Consider the following 23,925-nt stretch of genomic DNA (forward strand, 5'->3'; position numbering starts at 1 on the left):
TCTTGTTGACGTTGTTCTCTAGATCTCTTCCTAGTAACCATAACGAAGCGCAACGCACGCCATAAAAACATCGACAAATTTCTAGACCTAGCACTCGGCCTTTTTAAAAGCAGACTGGCCATGTCCTAGAAGTCGACCTCAGCACCCCAAACGCAAGTGTAGGGGAGAGGATGTGCCCTTACTGCTAGAGCAGTCGACCTCGAAGCTGAGGAACCGGGTTTGAGTCTCTGCAACAACGCTCAGCATCCTGTGATACTGGGCAAATCACTTAATCTCTACGTGCCTAACAAAAAGGAATGAATGTATCTGTCTGTAACGAAACTGATGCTCACGTAAAGCGCTCTGATACCTGATATTTTCGGGTCGAGTTCGCGCTATATAAAACTCAAATCCAAATCACGTGTGGCTCTCCGACTTTTGCAGGGCACTAGTAGCAGAACATGAGCTGACATTAGACAATGGTTCAAACCGCCCCCTACCCCCACCCCCCCCCCCCCCACCGCTGCTTCTAATCATTTGGACTGGCACAAATACTTCAACATTTATAGAATAATCCACATAGCATAATCCATACCAACCCGCCCCTTAACGATAGAGGTCCCTCCTTGCTCCACCATCACTCATGCTCGTGGCGGCCCACCGTCACCTCTACGCATGCTCCCCCCCAACCATCTATCGATTAGCCCACACTGCACTAACCACCTGGCCCTGCTCAGTAGCCCCTAAAACTAGTCAGTCGTCTTCCCCTCCCACCCTTGCGGACAAACTCGGACAGCTCCAAATCCCACGACATCCAGCAGGTGCCCAAATAATTGGGCCTACAACGACACGCCCAAAGATACTGTTTAACAAATGTGTCCTTTACTTTGTATGATTGCTGCTAAAATGTTAATTGGTATGTTAATGAAGTTTTTCTGAAACCACAGGATCTCTTAACAGCACCAATATCAGACCACTGATTAGATTATATGCATTGAAATGTTTTACTGTAAACTGCCGAAAGATTATATGTTTAACTCCCTTGACCATGGATCTGTGTAAACAATATTGAAAACCAATAAACACTATTTGAAGAAAAAAACAATTGGGGGCTTAGGGCATGATTCACAAAAGTAATCTGAGACAAAATCCTAACTTTACTACTTTCAGCATTCACAGAGGGCATTTAGGAGAAGTAAAGTTAAGAATCCTAACTTTACTGCTCCTAAATGCCCTTTGTGAATACCGAATGTCGTTAATTTAGGATTTTGTCTCAGTTAAAGTTAAGTTTTGGTCTTAAGTTTAACTTTCTTACACGCAGGACAGCCAGGTCACATTATGTCACTTTGGCCGTGCTGTGGCATGCTTTGTTAGTATCTGAAGGTCTGAAGAATGACACTTCCCATCTGTAGGAAGGTGGATACCTGACTATGGTTACCCCAGATTTTTTGCCTTGTGTTTAGCTGGTTTTCGACTTAGTTGGCCTGGGATCCTGCTAATTAGGGCCCCAGGCTATCTGCTCTCTCTATAAAATGGACTCCATGTACCTTAGGTACATACCTAATTGGATATTGGGTCACCTTATGAGCCCCTGTATAGTGTACTATAGATGCCCAGGGCATAGGTGCATCCAAGGCCTACCAGGGGCTGCAGCATATCTTTTGCCACCCCTGGCTGGCCATCCAAACTGACACAATTGGCTGATCACTCAGCTGGGGCAAGGTCGTGTAATCACCCCTTGCTTAGATGTAGTATCCCTATGTCTAACCTTATATCTAGACACATATACACCTGTAAGTCACTCCTATGGCAGGCCTTAACAATCCTGGAGGCAGAGTGCTTGGTTTTATGTGAGATGGTGCTCTAGCATGAGCTGAGCCTGTCTGCAGCTTTCGGAACCATGTCCGTATAGCTGTTTTAGGATATTGCCATACCATATACTCTTAATTGCATTATGTACCTCGCGGTCAGATACTAACTTTGGTTTGGCTTTATCAAAACATGTCGTGTAAGGTGTCATACGCTTTGGAATACTACCCCCTCCCCAGTCCTGGCGACGGAGGTAGCATTCCACCCTTCTAGAGGGAGAAGACATGTTACTTCCATTAATCCCGGTTAAAGTTAACCAGAGCCTCAGCATCACAAAATGGATGCTGCTGCCACAGACACAAGTCTGACCTCCTGCTGCTGGGAGTCCTTCCAGCGAGGGAGGCTTAGACAATAGGTTTCCTGTCACAGGGAGGTACTAGCACCACCCCAGACAGGCTATAGTGTATTGGGGCAGGGAGGGCTGAATGAAATGAGACACTGCCTGGGGCACACTAGGTGTCCCATGCATAGTCCAATTCAAAGCGGTGCTGGGGCACTCCAGCCCCAGCTCTGGCGCGAAACTGGACAAAGGGAAAGGGGTGTAACCACCCCCTTCCTGGGTCCCACCCATAGGAGGGACCTAGCAGGTAATCCAGCCCCTAGATTTGGTATAAAGGTAGGAGCTGAGTAAGAAGACTTTAGATTTATCCTGACTGAAACTCTGATACGAAACTCTGGACCTTCGACATCCTACTCGACGTAGAAGACTGAAGAATCTCCCTTGTGGTCAACGAGTGACCACCCTGTGCAAGCAGGCACCTTCAAGCGCTCAACGGTTTGCTTTGTCGTTGCTCCCGCCGGAGGTCAAACACAGAGCCTGACAAGACCCGGACTTCCAGACTTCCTTCAGCCCGATCCACAGCCACAGCAAAGCTGAGACCCGTGGAGACGACGCGAGACGTGGGACCGGCCATCTTGGAAAGCCAGCTAATTGCTTTCCGTGCAACTTCTGAGGCACCCTCGAAGTTGTGCTTTGGGGATTAAGAAGCCCCAGCCCCGAGCACCAACTGCACCGAAGATCACCTCTCCTCACTCACAGAGTGCTGCGTGGCGCCCTTTTGCATTTTCCTGCTCGACGCGTCTGTCCGGTCACTTGCCCGTTGGCTAGTGGCCTCTGTGATGACGAAACCTTGAATTTCCAATGCTGGTCTGGTTGCTCCAGACTGGCCCTTGCTCCCCTGAAAAGGAGCAGCCCATCAGACCTTGCTGGTCTGACCCAGAAGCCATCTTCGATTCCTGCATGGGTTGCATTTGCCAAGGCCTGTTGATTCTGAATCGAGAACCGACACCGCCAACAGCGAGAGCCTTCGTGGGACAGTCCATGCCCAGCTCCTGGTCATCGTCGACACCTCCTGGTCTACGTGGCAGCGGAGACAAACTTCACGACAGCACCTGATCGCTTCCCGGCATCGCCTGGTTCCTTCCTGGTTCCATCCTGGTCACTGGCTAGTGTCCCAGACTCTGTCCCCTCTGCTTTCAGGTACTCTTCATCCTCGATCCACCCTTGGATCCAACCGGACTCTTCTCTCCTGGTCGCCTGCAGCATCTCTTCTCCAAGGCTCCATAGAACTCCACGACGAAACCCGACACACTTTGGGACCTATGCACCCGCTTCCTGTGGGTGAGTTAACGCGAGTACTGCGGTGCTCCTGTGAGGAATAACTCTCCTAGTGTCCTAGTTTCAAGTGGTTAGTTCCTAGTCCAGTCGGAAGACTCCTAAACCTTTAACTTTCTAACTTTACGCACCCATTGACTTCTATGTGTGCACGCGTGTGCATTTAGACACTGCACCTGCATCCGGTGGGCCTCCTCCTTCCTAACAACGGTTAGTCCAGTGTAGTCCCAGCGATTCCCAAGGCTCTAGGCCTTACTATTGTTCGTGACGTGGTTCTTATACCACTATTTTAGTACATGGTTTTAAGGGCCACCAGGGCCTATCCATATTTGTGAAACTTTTGTATGTTATATTAAGTCACTTGTTATGCGCTTGTGCTTCAGAGGGTTGTTTTAGAAATAAATACATATATATTTTGAATATATAACCTGTGTGGTGTCCTTTCATTTGGAATTAAAAGTTTACATATGGTAAAACAGCTGGCTTCACATGCACTCTTGAGTTTAGCCTAAGGCTGCTTTTGTCCATGCTACCCCTAGGATAGCTGGTCTATAAGGTTGACTTTACAACCATCACTATAAGGGTTGTTTGGACTGGTGCAAGGTGCTCACTAGAATAGTGAACATCATATACCAGGCCAACTTCTCACACCCTGCATTAGGATTTTCCAATCCACCAATAGTAGGAGCCGATGGGCCCGGACTGAAAGACAGATTTTTGGGTCCAAGCATGAGAAAACAAAAGGCCAGCAAGCAAAGACACTTCCAGCACAATCCAAGTCCCTCGAAAAAGTCTGCAAAAGCTCGACACCCTGTCTAACACGTCCAACCAATAGAAACCCAGCAGCATGGAGAAGAACGTACACCCACTGGTTCGAGTGAACATACACGAGTGTCAGGGAGATTTATGGTGGCCAACTTCTCACACCATCCTCATCATAAACAGTTGTAAACTCCATAGGCTGTGCGTCAGACTGGGTTTCCTAAATCAAGAAATCTGCAGAGCAGCAGCATTACCAGATTAGAGACTGTGAAATTCAGGAATGCGAAAGGTAGGCTTCGGGCTTTATTATGCTGTGGCCCGAAGGGTGTAAACTGCCACCACCCTTGAAGTCTGCCAGGCACCAAACATCCTCCAGTAAAAAAAAAACCTCAAGATCCTATTATTTCAGCAAGAACTCCTCACAGATTGACGTTTTACTAGTCAGATGGTCTAAAGTCCTATTTTACTTTTCTCTTCAAACTTGCCACAGCAATATTGCAGACCCCTGCCCCCTTTACTCCACTTCCCGGAGTTGCAATACCCTCTTTAATTGATATTGCCTCAAGCATTGCCTGTGTTTAGAGAGAATTTCCATTTGTATTCTGGGCTCCCTGCCTTCCTATTCATTTTGGAAGCTCCTCATTGAGAGATTTTTGAATGGGAGTTGTGCTCTGTTCTGATGAGTTGCAAACCTGTGTCCCCAACTTAGAGAAGCATCTGTCCCTAAACCCAGGTGAGCTTGGCACCTTTTCAATATGTCTTCTGCAGATCTGGGGCTGTGTCGGCGCAGATGCTAGAAAATCATCACAAACTCTCATTATACATTTGAGCTTTAACTTCAATAGCTATGAAAGCTAATAATAGAAACAATAGGGTTTATTTAGTATTCCTAGTGTTCTGTAACATTGCTCAATTACAATGTTGGTTGCAGGGAGGAACCAGGCAGAAAATATTTGACAAGCCGGGGCTGGTGGCTTAGGGGACTAATGCGTCCGCTGTAGGGGCCTGTGTTTGACCTCACAGTCCCAGGTCCAATCAACCTTTCATCCTTCTGAGAATGTTCTAGCCAAGATGGCCGCTTGGTAGGAGCTCGAGTCCGGAGCTCCTAGTGCTTGGGATCCCTTCCTGGGATTTATCCCTTCTAGCACTCATCTTTAGCGTTGATCACAAGAAACTGGAGTAACAACAATCGAAAAGTAACTGGAACGAGTGGCAACATCGATGCACACACTTACCTGAAGCACTGGCGGCTGGGACCCCTGCAACTCTCACCGGAACAACGGCGGAGCCCAGGAAGGTAGATGAGAGCCTGTTGTGGATGCAGCGGTGGCTGGTAGCGGTCAGCGACTGGGAGGCTGTGGGCGGCGGAGAGGCGCTGTCGTCTGTTGTCTGGGGCCCGACACTGCCGTGACTGCCTGCCGTGACTGCCTGCCATGGATGCTGTGATCGCCGTTTACAAGTGGTCGCTGTGAGCCAGGAGAGCGGAGCGAAGCGGCGGGGCCAACCCCCCTGTGAAGAGTGCCGACGGTGGAGACAGCGAGCAATTCGAAGGCCGACCCTCCTGCGAAGAGAGCGCCAACGTTGGAGGCAGCGAGCACTCCGTAGATCCTGGAGGTTTGCTCCCTTGCGCTGGAGCGCCAAGCCCTGGTTTACACGGCGCACGGCGGTGGGAACTCTGGCCTCTCCCCCTTTCACCGTCTTTCCAGACTGCCCCCCGGGAGTGATGGCGCTGATTGGCGGCGGAGCCCCTGAGCAATAGCGGCTGGGCTACAATGCTTCGTGGGAAAGCTGGGCGGTGGGTCGGCTGGATCACGGCTGATTACACGCTGTGACTACACACGGAGTGAAGGCGCCTCTTAGCCCCGCCCCCCCAGGAAATGCACTGAATAAAGCAAAACATCGTTGATAGCACTACCCTCGGCTATCTACCATTAATGGAGTTTCATTTATTTCTATGGAACATACAACTAGAAAAGAGGAATTGACACACCAACAAAGTGGAAAAGGGCGTGTTGAAGCCAGCAGATCATTCTTCTCGGACAAAAAGAACCCCAGAACTATGGCAAGGTATCGTGCCTCTTGCTCAGTGTTTTATTTTTACTTTTGCACCACTTTTTAGGTGATTTTCATGACTTTACCTTTGTGATCCTCTACCCAAAACGGCTGGGGTCATAAAACTGTAGTATTTACTAGACTCCATCTCCCCGACTTTCCCAGAAAACAGATCTTTCACCCAAAATGGCTGGGGTCATAAACTTGCAACTAAAAACTGCCAGACCCTCACAAAGCTAAACTAAAGCACTGCCCTTCCTTTGGTCCTCCAAAATAGACATAGGACTCAACGCTACCCCCCATTAAGATAGAAGCAGGACTTCCTCGATACTTGTCTGCATCCCTGTTCTAAGGGCATAATAACAAACATAGGACTACTGTACTCTTTGCTACCTCTCTATCTCGGCGGCCATCTTAGACTAGTCAATCCTCATCTCTTCACCATTCCTAATGAAGCGGCCATCTTAGACTAGTCAAATTCTCTACCCCTACATACACACTTCTTAACTTCTTAACTTTTTCTTTTTCTCCTGCCTCTTCCCTTTTGTCCTACATGGAACCCACGGGCAAACACACATATAAAATTAATTACCCCCCAGAGCTCTAAAAAAAAAAACGCAAAACGTTTTATACACAAATTCTCAAAGTCCCACCCTGAAACGCCCTTTTTAGACACTTACTTCTCCCTCATCAATGGAGCTAAGAACACCGATATCATTCTCTACACTGCACGCAGAGCACAATGGAGAAAAGCATTCCTCACCCTACTCACTATCTCGACCTCCAAGAAAACTGCCCATGGCATAACACTTTCCACCACACCATCCCAGCTCTACCCAGCTAGAGCATCCATCACTATCTACAATAACGGTACCATCTTAATTCAATCCACAGACAGAAACCTTGACCTCTTTGACAACCTGTTCCCCACTTTCAAAGAATACGTTTCCAACGCGCAGTCCCCACACCATCCGGCCTCCAATACCAACATCACCGACCTCACAGCACCTCCTACCACTAACACGCACCTCCTCCCTCCCCCCAGTACTCTACTCTATCACCCCCTGGCTACATATATCTCACACTCCTCAACCCCAGACGCGGATCTCCCTCCCGCCACCAACTCCCCCACCACCCCACTCCAACTGAACCAGAACCCCACACTTCCGACTAGCTTCTCAGAACAACCCACCTCATCTGACCCTCACAACATGACTCTCTCCCATCCCATCTCCCCCCCCACTTTCTCCACCCCCGCCACTCCCGCCACTCCTAGCCCCCACTCCTCCCTCAACCTCTCCCCCCCACTCTTTGCACTCACGCCACTCCTGGCCCCCACTCCTCCCTCAACATCTCCCCCCACTCTTTGCACTCACGCCACTCCTGGCCCCCACTCCTCCCTCAACATCTCCCCCCCCACTCTTTGTACTCACGCCACTCCTGGCCCCCACTCCTCCCTCAACACCCCCCCCCACTCTTTGCACTCACGCCACTCCTGGCCCACACTCCTCCCTCAACATCTCCCTGCACTCCCGCCACCCCTAGCCCTCACTCCTCCCTCAACCTTCCCCCCCACCCTTTGCACTCTCGCCACTCCTGGCCCCCATTCCTCCCTCAACCTCTCCCCCCCCACTCTCACTCCCTTCTACTACACTTTCACCCCCGCAACGACCAGCCTCCACACGTCCCGCAATTGCCTCACCCCTCCTATCATTGATTCCCTGTCCAATAACACCAACACCGTCACTTATCCTTTCACTCCCCCCCAACATCGCTACCTACGCGAACTCCAACACACTCACTAACACCCCCAACTCCAACTCCAATCACCTCAACAACACCCCCACCCCTCTCCCCCCTTACTCCAGTCACTTAGACACGTGCTCTCCCTCAGTGCCCCCCCCAACTCCTTACCCAACTGCACGCTGGACACAATCATGACCACTCTCCTCCAAGTGAGAGAAGAACTCCACACCCTCAAAGAGTTACTCCTCACGCACCCCAGACACCCCCCTCCCACCACCACTTCTCAACGAAACAACAACTCCCCCTCACATCCTACTCACCCCTTACATTGGACCTCTATCCCCTCTCGCAATACCTCCAACCGCCCCCAGCGCACTATCAAGACTCTCTCGGACCTCGACATACATACCCTACTCCGCACATATGTCCTGGCAACCCAAAACCTCTTAGCCACCACACACCTGTCCATTCCTACAATTCTTTCCAACCCTCTCATGTGTATGTGTATAGGCATTTATATAGCGCACTACTTACCCGTAGGGTCCCAAGGCGCTTCGACCGCTGCGAAACCCTTCCTGGTTTCCCTGAGAGATGGTCCCTTAATGGGTATCTCCAGGGTGAGACCAGGCATCCCCGGCGGTCTGGTGGGGCCGTTAGTGAAGATGAGGCAAGCTAATGCCCAGAGTTGCCGAGTGTGATCGCTGATCAGAGTGGGAACCGAGGCGAGAGAATTATCGAGTCCGCTGACCCTGGTCCAGAAACCTGCCGCGCCGGGAATCGAACCCTGGTTCTGGGCCGTCCTCTGCTCTCGGGTCTGCCGCCTCTAACCAGTGAGCCACACTACTTCACTCTCAGACACCCCACGCATAACAACAGAGGCTCCGTCCCCAACAACCTCACTAAAGTCCCTCTCACTATAGATCCCTCCTCCTCCCCTTGCACCCCCAGACTCAAATGCACACTTCTCAACTGTAGGTCGGCCCAAGGACACTCATCGGAGGTCGCTGACCTCATCATTTCCTTGAACCTTGACTTAGCCATCCTAACTGAAACATGGCTAACTGAATATTCTACTCCTATCATGGATATCCTAGTCCCCCCCCAACTACTGCATCATTAGACTTGACAGGTCCAACAAGACAGGCGGTGGAATCGCATGCATTTACAAGAGCAACCTCTCAATTAATAAAGTCACCGCCCCTTCTCTTACCTCCTGTGAATACTTCTGCCTTGATGTCATCAGTGAAAACAAACCTGTATGTTCACTACACATCATGTACCACCCTCCTGGGGACAACCTCATCTTCTCCCAACAACTCATGGACACAATCTCAATCAACTCAGGACGGCAAAACACACAAATCTACCTTGGCGATTACAATCTTCACTGGAATGACTGCAGTGACGCAGTGATTAATAGCCTCAAAAATTTCCTTAACGCTTCTGACCTCACACAAATCTGCAACAGCCCGACACATGACAAAGGCTCTATCCTCGACCTTGTCATCTCCAAAGAAGGCACTATTCAACTTGATTCAATCCAACCCTGTGACTGGTCAGACCACCATATTGTCACATTCTTCATCAAGGAAAAAGTTAAACGTATCCCGGTCCAATCCTCCAAGCCCAAAGTTTGGAAAAGAGACCTGAGGAAACTCAATCCAAACTCTTTACCCCTTAACAGCTGCAATCTCCTACTCCCCCCCTACCGACGTTACTGACGTTCAGTATTTAACTGACCACTATCTCAACACCATGGCCTCAATAATCAATGAGGCTGCACCGATGCAACTGAAAAGAGTCTCCACCAAGATCTCCAACCCCTGGTACAACGGGAGTCTCAATGAAGACAGACGGGCTATGCGATTGGCAGAGCGCACCTGGAGATCTGTTCCCTCGGCACTGCACCTAAAAATTCTGAGGAAAAAGAGAAACGCATACTTCAGGAAAATAAAACGCTCAAAATCAGAGTTCTTCAGACTCCAGCTCGACCAAGCAAAAAACCGTCCAAGTAAACTGTTCGAGCTAATCCGATCACAATCTAAGGAACAACCCATAGCTGTTGACATTATGGGCATTACTCCTTCCTGTGAAGATTTCTCTGCTTTCTTTAACCAAAAAACTGACAACATAAGGAGCGATCTCCTCATTGACGCAAGCCTTTACTCAAAACCCCACTGCATAACACCCAATGAACTAAAAAATAATGCGACATGGTCATCCTTTGGCACCTACTCTGAAGAAAAAATTGACAGAATACTTAGCACCCTGAAACCATCCAATCACCTCACTGACCCTCTTCCTGCTAACGCCGTAAAAGACTTCACCCCTTTGCTCCTCCCACTCTGGACTAAAATTGTCAATAGCTGACTTCAACAAGGAACCATCCCTGACTCCCTCAAAGTTGGACAAGTTACACCTTTACTGAAGAAACCAACAGCCGACCCCACTGATCTAAACAACTACCGTCCGATTACCAACATTCCCACTCTCGCCAAACTGTTGGAAAAATGCGTTCAACTACAACTGACAAAGCACATAGAACAGTTTGATCTCCTCAACCTTCATCAATCAGGCTTCCGAGCAGGGCACAGCACTGAAACCGCTATGACTCACATAATTGACGACGCCCTCCAAATTTTAGATCAAAATGATACCTGCCTCCTCATCCTTCTTGACCTCTCTTCAGCATTCGACACTGTGAAACATGAGAACTTACTCGAACTCTTAAACACAAGAATGGGTCTCTCTGGGACTGTTCTTCAGTGGTTCACTTCCTTTCTACACAACCAGTCTCAAAAATTCAAGAGCAAAAACTTGATGTCCTCTCCAGTACCTGTTTCGTTAGGTGTCCCCCAAGGTTCATGCCTATCCCCTACTTTATTCAACCTAGTTATGCAACCTCTCACCACCCTGCTACAAGCATCCAATGTACACTTTCACATGTACGCCGATGACACTCAACTATATCTCAAGCTACAATCACCCAAAGACATTATGCGTCTGAACTCAACGATCAGAAGCACCCAATCTTGGCTGGCCGATAACCACCTTAAACTCAATGCTATGAAAACTGAGTTCCTCCTGATCTCACCTCCCGCGAAAATATCTTACCACACAAACATGGCTTAAGCACCTAACTGCACTCAATGTCCAACCGACCATCGTGGATTCAGCAAAATCTTTAGGCATAACACTTGACACCAACCTCAACATGCAGCAGCATATCAGCAAGGCAACTAAGGGGGCGAACTTCCAAATAAATACCTTGAGGAAACTTAAACCATTTCTCTCAGCCAAGGACTTCCAAACTGCAGTACAAGCACTAGTCATCCCTCGCATAGACTACGGCAGCGTGGCCCTCTGCGGCCTCCCCCTAACTACAACTGCACCCCTAAGAGCTTCACTAAACGTGGCAGCAAGACTCATCACTGGATCTAAAAAACACTCACATATCTCCCCTGACTTTAAATCCTTGAACTGGCTGCCTTTTGAAGCCAGAATACAGCTGATACAGCTAGCTGAAAATTGCCTGCATGACGCACAAGGCCATACACCTGAAATCACCCGGCTACCTCACGCAGAAGTTGACAATTTCCGGCGGCTCCAGAACCACAAGAAGCACAAACAATCTTCTGCTGAAGCCTCGAAGATTCCGGAAGGAAAAAACTTACAAACGCTCCTTCTCAGGAATGGCGCCCAGGATCTGGAACTCACTCCCTCCTGAAACCAGACTGATCTCCTCCACTCTTCTTTTTAAGAAAGAAATTAAAGCTATCCTCATGGCTAAATACACTTGAACTACTACGTTTGATTTACTCTGCGTTGATCAGTATTACCTGTCTGATTCCTATGCACATATGTTTTACTTGTATTATTGAACTACCTGATTGTCCATGCTCCCTCATATTTGTACTATTTGTAATATTTGTACTATTTACATTGATTTGATGACCTACCTTCCTACTATGCTCCCTCGTTTACCTTCCCTTCCACTCCCTTGCCTTTGTAAAGCGCTCTGTTATCTGCAAAGATCTTGTTCGCGCTATATAAAACTTTCAAAATAAATAAATGATAAAGTGAGTACCATTGAGTTGGGTAACAATGAACATCTGTTATTCATCGCCAAGAGACCATTCTGGGAGAATGTGCGCTTTACAAATACACATGTGATGTTTATTTTATATTTGGTACTCAGGCAACATTCGTTCGAATGCACTACTCTCTTTTAGTCTGCATATTTTGAGTTTTTGTTTGATGTCAACATGCCTGTGCCCAGAGAGGCTTCCCATAAACTGAAATGCACCAACATTCTGACTTTACTTTTGGGTTTTACAGCTATTTCTGTATTATTTATGTGTAAAGTCCAACATTCATACATAAGCATCTTGGTGCTAGAGTATATATATATATATATTCACTGAAAAAACCATAGGTTATAAACCATATATAGTTAGGAATTAGCATTTAAAAAACCTTACTTTACTCACACAAAACCATTGAAATTCCATATATAGTTAGTTGTACTAACTATATATCGCGCACCCGCAATCCACTGCTGATCATGTCACATATTACATCATTCATGACATGGTCAGTGACATCACTGATGACATCACTGATGACATCTCAAATGACATCACTGATGACATCTCAAATGACATCACTGATGACATCACTGATGACATCTCATTTGACATTACTGATCACATCACTGATGACATCATTCATGTGATAATACGATGAACCTCTTCAGACTCTAATATAACCTTAGATACACTCAGTGTAAACACAGACTCACAGATTGTCACTCATCCATGAAGTTACACACACACCTAGTCAGTCATGCAAACAATCAATCACACCTCCATTTCCTTAACTATACAGTTAAACACACCTTACTTATTCAAACATATACTAAAACATATTTACTCACTTATACAATCCTGGATACAAGTTCACAATGATCCATACAACCACTCACACATTCACTGGCTCTTATGCACAGTTATTTATATATGTCAACTCTCACATGTACTGTATTTTACATATGTACTTACTTTGACATGTAGCACTGAGATATCTATTCACTCACCAATACAGTCATGCACACAGTCAACCGCCCATACAGCTGTTTCCACATGCACTTTTGAACCCATACATCTATGCAGAGAGTCATACACCTCCCAGCCACCCATACACACTCTCAGTCTCCCATACAAATACTTGGGCAACCAATCAATAACCCATATAGTTAATCATATAGCTACTGATCAACACATGCAGCAGTTTACAGAACAACAGACATAATGATGCACACATTAAGACAGTTTAGTCACTAACCCATGCACTCAGTGAGACACATTTAATCACTCACTCATACAGTCAGTCATGCACCTACTAAATCCTTTGTTCAGACACTTCTACATCCACTCATTCTTCAATATGTAAGACATATTTTAACTGTACAGAAACATACAGTCACTGGATGTTGTCATCAGTGATGTCATCAGTGATGTCATTTGAGATGTCATCAGTGATGTCATCAGTGATGTCATTTGAGATGTCATCAGTGATGTCATCAGTGATGTCACTGACCATGTCATGAATGATGTAATATGTGACATGATCAGCAGTGGATTGCGGGTGCGCGATATATAGTTAGTACAACTAACTATATATGGAATTTCAATGGTTTTGTGTGAGTAAAGTAAGGTTTTTTAAATGCTAATTCCTAACTATATATGGTTTATAACCTATGGTTTTTTCAGTGAATTTTCAAGGTTTTGTAAATGCTAATTCCTAACTATATATGATCTATAACCTATGGTTTTTTCAGTGAATATATATATATATATATATATATATATATATATATATTATATATAACATTTCTATGGCAAAATGAAACCCCTTATTTTGTTCCTTTTCAAATTAAATGTATTAAGTGTTACCACTTTATTCCAATCAAGATGACTTCAGGTGTGCCATACTTTTGTCATAAGTAAGACTGTTAGCGTTCTAGTTGTTCTTTAAAACACTCTGGGACATTCTGTCACTGGGCTATAGTTGGGCTACATCTGGCTGATATTTGGGCTACATTTGTTTTTTTTGTCTCTGGCGGCCATCTTTGGGCTACATTGGGCTTCATTGGGCTACATTTGGGCTCCAACATATATATAGCCCAATGTAGCCCAATATATATTTTTCAAAGTTAATTTTCGTAAAAACCACTGGAGCATATATCTTGAGACATAGCAAAGGCAAATCGGGCTACCAGTCCCTACAATTTTGCCAAGTTTCGTGGAAATCCATTCAGCCGTTCGAGCTAAAAGTGAGTCCAACCGCCCTATGGAAAACTCAATGTTAAAAACACGTTTTGGGACCCCCCTTTTTTCTCGGCCCCCGCTTGACGAAACCCCCCCCCAAATTTTCAGGGGCTGCTCAGAAACAAAATGTTCCATTTTCCAGAAAATTTCAGCCAATTCCGTCCTCAAACGCCAAAGTTATTCAACATAGAATTTTCAAAAATCCCATAGGAAAAAAATCCTAACTATATATACCTACTGGCGACCGCCAGTAGGTAATATATATATATATATTATATATATATATATATATATATATATAACATTTCTATGGCAAAATGAAACCCCTTACTTTGTTCCTTTTCAAATTAAATGTATTAAGTGTTACCACTTTATTCCAATCAAGATGACTTCAGGTGTGTCATACTTTTGTCATAAGTAAGACTGTTATCGTTCTAGTTGTTCTTTAAAACACTCTGGGACATTCTGTCACTGGGCTATAGTTGGGCTACATCTGGCTGATATTTGGGCTACATTTGTTTTTTTTTGTCTCTGGCGGCCATCTTTGGGCTACATTGGGCTTCATTGGGCTTCATTGGGCTACATTGGGCTACATTTGGGCTCCAACATATATATAGCCCAATGTAGCCCAATATATATTTTTCAAAGTTAATTTTCGTAAAAACCACTGGAGCATATATCTTGAGACATAGCAAAGGCACATCGGGCTACCAGTCCCTACAATTTTGCCAAGTTTCGTGGAAATCCATTCAGCCGTTCGAGCTAAAAGTGAGTCCAACCGCCCTATGGAAAACTCAATGTTAAAAACACGTTTTGGGACCCCCCTTTTTTCTCGGCCCCCGCTTGACGAAACCCCCCCAAATTTTCAATGGCTGCTCAGAAACAAAATGTTCCATTTTCCAGAAAATTTCAGCCAATTCCGTCCTCAAACGCCAAAGTTATTCAACATAGAATTTTCAAAAATCCAATAGGAAAAAAATCCTAACTATATATACCTACTGGCGACCGCCAGTAGGTAATATATATATATATATATATATATATATAAGATGGCCTGTCATCACTTGTAAGGCACTGTGCTCCACAGTGGGCCTCCAATACCTTACACAAACTCACTGTCTCAGTCTTGAGATTCCCTAGTTTAGGAAACATTCACCCTCAAGCACTCACTCTCACGTGACACCCCGAGGCTCTGTTTTACTGCCTCCTTAACGGAATGCACCCAGGACCACAAAGCTATCCTTGTGAATGCCACTGACAACACAGAACTGAGGGAACTGATGATATTGTTTTATCTCTCGCCCCACATCATCAATGTATATGTAAGCATCACTCCTCTGACATCAAAGTCCTGGGGCCACATTATAGTTGTGTTGCACCCGGAAAATGCGCTGTATTATGATTAAGGCTCCCTGTTTTCCGTTTTTACAGATAAATACTGACAGAAAACAATGTGTTTTCTGTCTGCATTTATTTTTAAAGGCAGATAAATACAGAAAATTGTGCTTCTTTAAGTGAACCTCCATGCTGTCTTTCATGAATTATAGCCCAATAGCTGAGCAGATGGACAGCAAGGAAAGTGGAAAAACAGGATGACATTTCTTTAACTGATGGCAAATGTCAACATGCATTTGTAGTATAATGCTAATATTTACTAGTGGATGTATTGGTATGTAATATTCGGTAGCTTAAATAGCGATTACATGACAGACATCAAAGTATGAGTGCACATCGACAGTTAACTAAATATGGAAATATACAGTTTTTCAACTTAATTTTTATACAAACCAAAAAATGTAATATGGATAAATACAGATAAAATGGGCAAAAAATAATTATGGATAAATACAGATGGAAATGATAAAAAAATATATATCATGAAACTGGGAGCCCTGATTATGATGAATGCGGTGCCATCAGGGCAGCCAGTGACTCGCCCTGCCCTGGGGGCAGCGCATTCATGTGAAAAACGCAGCTGCTGCTTTGAAGCCGCTCCGTGTTTTCACGGCGCAGGCGGCAGGCACCTGCCCTTATAAAAGGGATTTAAGATATCCCCTTAACAGGGGGTGCAGTCAGTTACTGCACCCGCCTGCAAGTGATGTCTGGGGGGTTCATAGGCTTCCCTTTTCCCCCCTCCAGAGGGCTACCATCAGGGGGCGCACTGACAGTGCGCCACCTTTTACTTTGCGCAGAGTCAGTGCGCCTCCTGGGACCTCCTTTTCTACGCCTGCATCGGTAATACGGCACAGGTGCAGAGGCAAAGGGATTCCCTGATTTGCATGGGGCACCCCCCCCCATGCCAATGAGGGAGCGCCTCTTTAAGATAGCGCTGGTGCTTAATGTGCGCCAGCACGATCGGTGTTACATAAGGGGCCGCACACGCGTCTACGGCCCCTTCTATAATACCAGAGTGCCCCGGCGGTGCGCAAAGGTGTGCAAATGCCCACCCCTGGGGCACTTTGTGTAATACGGCCCCTGATGGATGACTGTCTGATATCAGCGTTTGTATGACTGTAGTTGGCTGTTTTATCTCTCTTTTTTTTCAGCATATTTACTTGTATGTTATCTGTTATTTGCTCCATATTATTCTTCTTCTGTCACTTAACTATGGATCTTGTTCACGCGCTGGAAAAAAACTAAACATAAATAAACCAAAGCTTACTTTATTTTTCTTAGAAAGTTGTTTCTCAATTAAAAAAACAAGATTTTAAGGGAGAGCTTATTTTATTTATTTTCATGAGACACCTCCTTTACATTTAAACAGGATATGTTGTTATGAGGTATTCTACATAAAGCATATATATTCAGTGATGCTTTCTTTTTTAAATCCACAGAGAGCAGTTCCATGAACATATCAAATAAGGACAGATAATGAAGAAAACTTTATGAACTCTACTAGATCAGCCCACGAAGATCCAGAATTGACAGCATCCATCGCTCAGAACTGAACATCGCTCTAAGCGCCTAAGGAACCTGCTCAGGAGCCGACATGTCTTGAAAGAAGTAGGGAAGAGCAATCCCTTGGGTGTTAGGTGCAAGAGTGTCACGAGACACAAACAAAAGCATACATTGAATCAGACGTTGTCTTGGGTGTTTGAGGGATCGTGAACTTAGAGCAGCAGATTGCTTCACAAAAAGCATTTTATCTCAACGAGTGCTTCTAAATTATGAGGTGGTGTGCCAAAAACCACGTAGGTTGCACGCGTTATTTTTAGCAATAATGTAACCTCAACTGTGCCGGCCCTTGGGCAATACAGAAAGAAATTGGAGGTGCATCGCTTCACAGTGCACTATTAGCCCTCGTGACACACACCTTCTTTGAACTATTGCACTGTAATCAATATTGAGTCATACGTCTGCGCCTCTTGCCCACTGTTGTGCACTCTGTTGCTTCCCAGCTGTGTTGAGGTTATATTAAGCCAGGCCAGCGCCTGGATACCCTGACGTGTGATTAGCAGCGCTTTACAATTCCTGTTTGATTGACTGAGAAACATCCCTGCATCCAAGTCTGCTTATAACTTGAAAAACATACACCAGAAATTCCTCGAATATGCATTAAATGTGAGAATGTCTGAAGTGTTTCATTCGCCATGTTGGTCCATCAGCAAACGCAGGACGTATGAAAAAACATAGCCAAATCAGAGTGTAAACGCTTGGAGAAAGACCATACACTGAGTATCTCAAGATGTTTGGTTTCCCATCAAATGTAAAGGGCCAACAGCAAACTCATAGAGGAGATAAACCATACAGGTGCAGTGAATGTGGGAAGAGCTATAGACGGTCATCAGACCTGTGCATCCATCTGCACACACACACAGGAGAAAAACCATACCACTGCAGTGAATGTGGGAAGAGTTTTAATCAGTCATCAGCACTGAGGCGCCATCAGCAATCACACACAGGAGAGAGACCATTCAAGTGCAGTGAGTGTGGTAAGACATTCATTCAATCATCACACCTACTGGTCCATCAGCGAATACACACAGGGGACAAACCATTCAAGTGCAGTGAGTGCGATAAGAAGTTTATTCAGTCATCCCACCTACTGGTCCATCAGCGAATCCACACAGGAGAAAAACCACACACGTGCAGTACATGTGGAAAGAATTTTAATGAACTGTCAACACTAAGGTGCCATCAGCGAGCACACAGAGGAGACAAAACACAAAAATGCAATGAGTGTGGGATGACTTTTATTAGAAAATCGCACTTAGTAGTTCATCAACGAATACACACAGGTGAAAAGCCGTACACGTGCAGTGAATGTGCAAAGCATTTTAGTGTGTCTTCAAACCTAAAACGTCATCAGCAAACACACAGAAGAGAAAACGTTCAGTCGCAGGCGACGTGAACTTGGGAAGATATTGAATCTATCATCAGAACTAAGGTGTCATCGCAAGCATACAAGGGAAAAACCATAAAGGACAGTCCGTGTAGAAAGAGCTTCATTCACTTATCACCCCAATGGTCAGCGAGCACATCCCAAAGTCAAACCAAGGACGTGCAATGAACGCGGGAAGAACTTTGATGAACCATCAATACCAAGGTATCACCAGTGATCACACAAAGCTGAAAAACACAGTTTGTATCATAAGAACATTATTCACTTTGCAATCACTGGACCAACACACTGTGGGGGAAACAGTACAGATGCAATGAATGTGTAAAGAGCTTTAGTGAGTTATGACACTTAAGGGCCCATCAGTGAACACACACGGGGTTCAAACCTAAATGCCTGCACTGAATGCGGAATGGGTTTTAGTCACCAAACCTAAGGCGCCTTCAGCAAAAACACACCATTGAAAAACCACAGGCGCGAAGTGAATGTGGCAAGACCTCTATTTTACATTTGTGAGTTTTTCTAAAGTACTACCGACCACCTTCCACAGGCTTCAGAGTGCTCTGGGTGGGAAAATATAAGAGGGGACGGTGAAAGGCTATAAACGGTAGTGCATATCCCAGAATCGAGTAGTGGAAACCTGGCAGAGATGTACGATGTCCTGAGATACCTGCTGTCGATATCTTCACAACATGATGACATAGTCTTGCAGAAGAGAAAGAGCCCTGATGACCTCAGTGGGGAAGACGCAGCCAGTCTTGCGTGTTTGAACACCAGGGCCTGGGGCTCCAACTGAAGAGGACGCTTGAGATGAGGAAATGATTAACCAAGTGCCAGATGGAAGAGTGTAAGTTTAAGGATCTTCTGAAGTTGAGGAGGTCCGTCTCCGGTCATGATTGAGGAGGTAGTGAGTTCCATATGGAAGAGCCCTGTACCTGGGGCGGTCAGCTGCCATATTTCTTTTTATATCTGAACTAAGGGCACTGGAGGCAGACCTGAGGTTCCGGTTGTTTGGTAAGTGAAAACAGTTTTTACTATGTTTCACCCATCCTTTCGGTGAGGCAGAGTGTTTTCAAGAGCCATATTTTACCGGCAGCCAATGGAGGGATCATGTGGGGGTCATGAAAGCAGTGGATGCCATTGGTGACCGGATCAAATCCAGAGGTACTCTGCATTTAACGACTACTCTGGAGAGGAGAAGGCATATATGACTTCATGGATAGAGTCCTACTGGAACAAGGTGAACCCTTTAAATACTGTGGCACTGATGCCAGCCGATGGGGATAGTCTTCTTGATTAGCACCTGATGGTCTGTGATGTCAAAGTTGGCCGTGTGGTCTAGAAGGAGGAAAGTGCAGCCCTGGCCTTGGAGTTCAGCCGTTCTTCCCGGCTCTGTGTTGACCTGATGGATTCCGAGGCCGGACTGAAACTCAGTTAGATGGGAAGACCGGTGGGAGGAAAAGACAGTTTCAGTTGTCCTTCCAACAGAAGGGAAGGCCAGAGATGAGTCTGTAATTAGATGAATAATCAGGTCTGTAATACATTTATTTTGAATATTTGCGATGATTGCACGCTTAAGTGCCTGAGGGATGACTTCGTAGCAGAGGACGTATTAAATAGTCTGTCATGATCCTTGTAAGTGTTCTTTATGTCTTTGATATTACAGATGAACAACGGAGGAAACCTTTTTCACCTTGTTCTCTACATTGAGGAGAGAAGCAACTTCTGATGCTTGCACCAAAGAATGTTATTGTAAAAATAAATAAATCTGAAAATGATTTTTCTTGCCATTGAGTGCCAAGTGTAGTGTGCTTCTAGTTTGATATGAGCTCTGTGGGCATGACTGAGCCCCTGCAAGCACCAATCAAAGCAGGAGAGGTACCATTGGAAAGGGTCAATGTCTCCTCCCCTTTCCAACGGTACTGCTGGCGGGATACACCTACCAGGCAGCAGGGAATGGGGATGGAAAAGTGCCTGCCTGAAATATTAAAAAGAGTCTTTCAGCCCCCGGGTGGGCATTTAGTGGGAATAACCCCAATCTGCATTCTCTTGGATCAGGAAAGCTCACGGTCACCCCTGGGCCAGTGGCCCATAATTCAGGCCAGACGCCAACCTCTAAAGGGCACCCCAATCTTTCTGCCGGCAATGGAGGGCAGAAAGATTGTTTCAAAGTTGGTTTATCCCCAGTTTGTCCAATGGAATGGTGGGGTGTGTGGAGGGGGCCTTAAATCCACTATGATGCCACGGAGAGCTACGGGCCTGACCCGCGCCACAGTTTTTTTTTCTGTCCTGTAATGTATCTTCAGTGACCCTGAGCTCTAGAAATTATGACGTCACAAGATTCTCCGAGTGTTGTGCTTTGGCTAGGTCGTGTATTCTGTGCCGGGAGCTGGTGGTCTGGACTGAGTGTATCCCCGCAGGTCGCCGCGCCTTTAATGCTCAATAAACCTCTTATGCAGACAACTCCACGTTCCTGAGTAGTGATTCCTGAATCTTCTTACTGGAAACTCACTCCTAATACAAACACCCTCTGGCGGGAGCTCCAGAGCAATGCCAGTCCTTGCTACTGGGGCATGCTGGACATGTCCAGAGCACACACTAGAGGTAGGGCTGAGGATGTGTCCAAGCGGTTAAGCAATCCTTACATCTAATGAACCATCAGCAAACAGTCACAGGAGGAAAAACACACACACATGCTGTGAGCGTGGCGTGAGTTCTACGGGCCTCATTTATGAGAAATGACGCATCGCTGCGTGAAAGCAGCGATGCGTCACTTCTCAGTGCGCACTCCTTGCGTCATGATTGATGCGTCATTCTTCTAATATGACGTATCATGTGGCAAGGAGTTACAGATACATCAGTATTTCTGACGTATCTGTAGGCGCAAAAGTGACGCATTGCTGGAGTGTGTCACAAAAGTGACGCAACTCCAGCAATGTGTACTTTCACATGGGCAACTCCCATGTTGTTAGTGCATGCGTCAGTCTTACGCCTGCCATGAAGCAGGCATAAGATTTGGAGGCATTAGCGGCCAAGAAATGGCGTAGTGAAATCTTATAGATTTCACGGCATCACTTCCATGACTCTTTCTTGCGTAAAAACGCCCCCCCTGCATACATTATACTTAGCGTTTGGGCGTGGTAATCGGGTCCATCCCTCTTTGGTGTGAGCACGCAATGGAAGATGTGGCCCTTTACTCTTATCCGTATCTACAGGCGATAGCCCTATTTAAGGAATTCTTCATTCAAGATTGAAAGGCCATCTAGTCAGTGATGCAGCCAGTTCACAGGTCATAATAGGGCTTTCAAGATTCCCTACTTAATAATATAAACAAATGGCTTAACAAATTAAGTGGTAACTCTAGGTTCCATAGGAACTGTAATACTCATGGGAATTTAGATGTAACCGCACAGGATTGTACTTATAAGAATGTATAAATTATTGTATTAATTACACAATTGTATATAGAGATTGTAAATACACTTGTTTTTTATAAGACAATATAGGTAACGAATCATGCAAAGTTTATAGTTGGCAGAGTCGTTTGTACTCCTCACTTTGGGTTCAGGGTGTCTTGATGGAAAGAAAGAATTAAGCACAATAAAATGTTTAAAGCTAAGTTTGTTGACCCTGTTAAAAAATATATTTTCACCAGTTACCAAATTGAAATTGTACAGAATTTCCTGAGGAAGGCAATGCCGAAACACGTTGATTTGGAAATATTTGGTTCTGTATATAATCATGTCCATTTATCAATTTTGTAGACTGTATCTCAAATTTGGTGTTGAATAGAAAGACTCATGTAAAGAAAATTGTACAAATATTATCATGTTGAATGTCAAATGAATTAATTGTTTAAATACAACCAGATGTACAATTTTTCATTGTTGTAAAAACAGTATAATAAGAAAAAGTATTGACTACTCATCCAAAAAAAACAAGCTAATAAAAATGTATATTTTTTACATGAAACACTATTAGATGAATCATTTAATATGGGTTAACTGTTAGCTTTATGATAATAATATGCACATAACCTGGTGCTCATTATGTCTTTTCTAAAAAAAGCGGGTATAACGTGGCGCAGGGGTTTACAAAGTGACGCATCTACCTAGATGCATCACTTTGTAAATATGGAGCAACAAGGCGCATTTTTTACGCCACTGGTGCGTCACAAAAAGTGACGTACCAGCGGCGTAAAAGTGACGCACGGCCTCATAAATGAGGCCCTGAGTGTCATCATGCCGGCAGTGCCACCAGCAAATAAGGAGGAAACAATGCATACAGATGCAGAAAGGTACTGTCGGTAAAGTGCTATGTAGGACAAAGCTTCTCAGCACTATATTCAAAATCTCATTTTACATTTAGTACCATTGAGTTGGGTAACAATGCACATCTATTCTTCCAGGGTTAAGATGCTCTCCGGGGTGAATGTTTGCCTTACACGTGCACATGCGCTCTAATGTTATGTTGTAGAAAGCTTATGTTCATGTTGCGTCACTTTAGGGCTGGCACCAATAGTGATTGCCCAGAATCAAAACAATTTAGGATATATTACTTGATTTAAATGACTAACATAGATGTTGGAATAACAAATGTCCAGCCCTGTTGTCATGGTGATGACACTAAAGTATTTTGTATCAGTAATTCAGAATGGATGCTTTTAAACTAATTGATTATATAAAGAGTTGCTGTGTTCTTGATTGATTTATAAAGCCATCACCACCCCAACATATCTTGAAGACGAGTTCACCCTCTCTCCGACAGGGTTTGCTTTTTGACACTTCCGCAGCCAGGACCCATCAGACCGCAGACCAAGAAACTTAAAAAAGGAAGAAAAAAAACACAGCAGGAGACCTTTTCCATCCATGCACCCAGGATCCGGATTAACAATATCCTGTCTCGGGACCGTCCCAATGTCGCTCCAGAGCAGGAAAGAGTTGCAGAAGCCGCTCTTCAAGGTCTCACTGTGCAATAACCGCCCGCAACCTGCACAGCCTCGTCCTCTTGTCACGTGACTAACTATTGTCAGAGATTGGATCACTCGCCCATTGGTCTAGATAAAAAAATTGGGAAAAAGGACAACCATTGTAATAAAGAGGCCACGCCCCCTCAGCCGTCCTGCACGGCATATCCTTGTCTGCACCACGCAGAGGAATAGTAAGCCATAGGGGGTATATTTACAAGGCAATGGGGCAGCGTGACTAGCAATTTTGCAGCTCTGCATCATTTAA

The 23,925-nt window shown here is 45.3% G+C and overlaps 1 protein-coding gene across 1 annotated transcript in view; it reads left to right on the plus strand.

Moving 5' to 3' along the window:
• Positions 1-22,657, plus strand: part of LOC144780841 (uncharacterized) — a 37,927-nt gene extending 15,270 nt beyond the window's left edge. Inside the window, exon 2 of the mRNA XM_078659335.1 lies at positions 17,187-22,657. Within this exon, the coding sequence (XP_078515461.1) occupies positions 18,038-18,703 (666 nt within the window). The 5' untranslated portion in view covers positions 17,187-18,037 and the 3' untranslated portion in view covers positions 18,704-22,657. The remainder of the gene's footprint in view (positions 1-17,186) is intronic.
• The last annotated feature ends 1,268 nt before the right edge of the window (positions 22,658-23,925 follow it).

The sequence above is a fragment of the Lissotriton helveticus genome, chromosome 9, assembly GCF_964261635.1.
Source record: "Lissotriton helveticus chromosome 9, aLisHel1.1, whole genome shotgun sequence".
Lineage (NCBI taxonomy): Eukaryota > Metazoa > Chordata > Amphibia > Caudata > Salamandridae > Lissotriton > Lissotriton helveticus.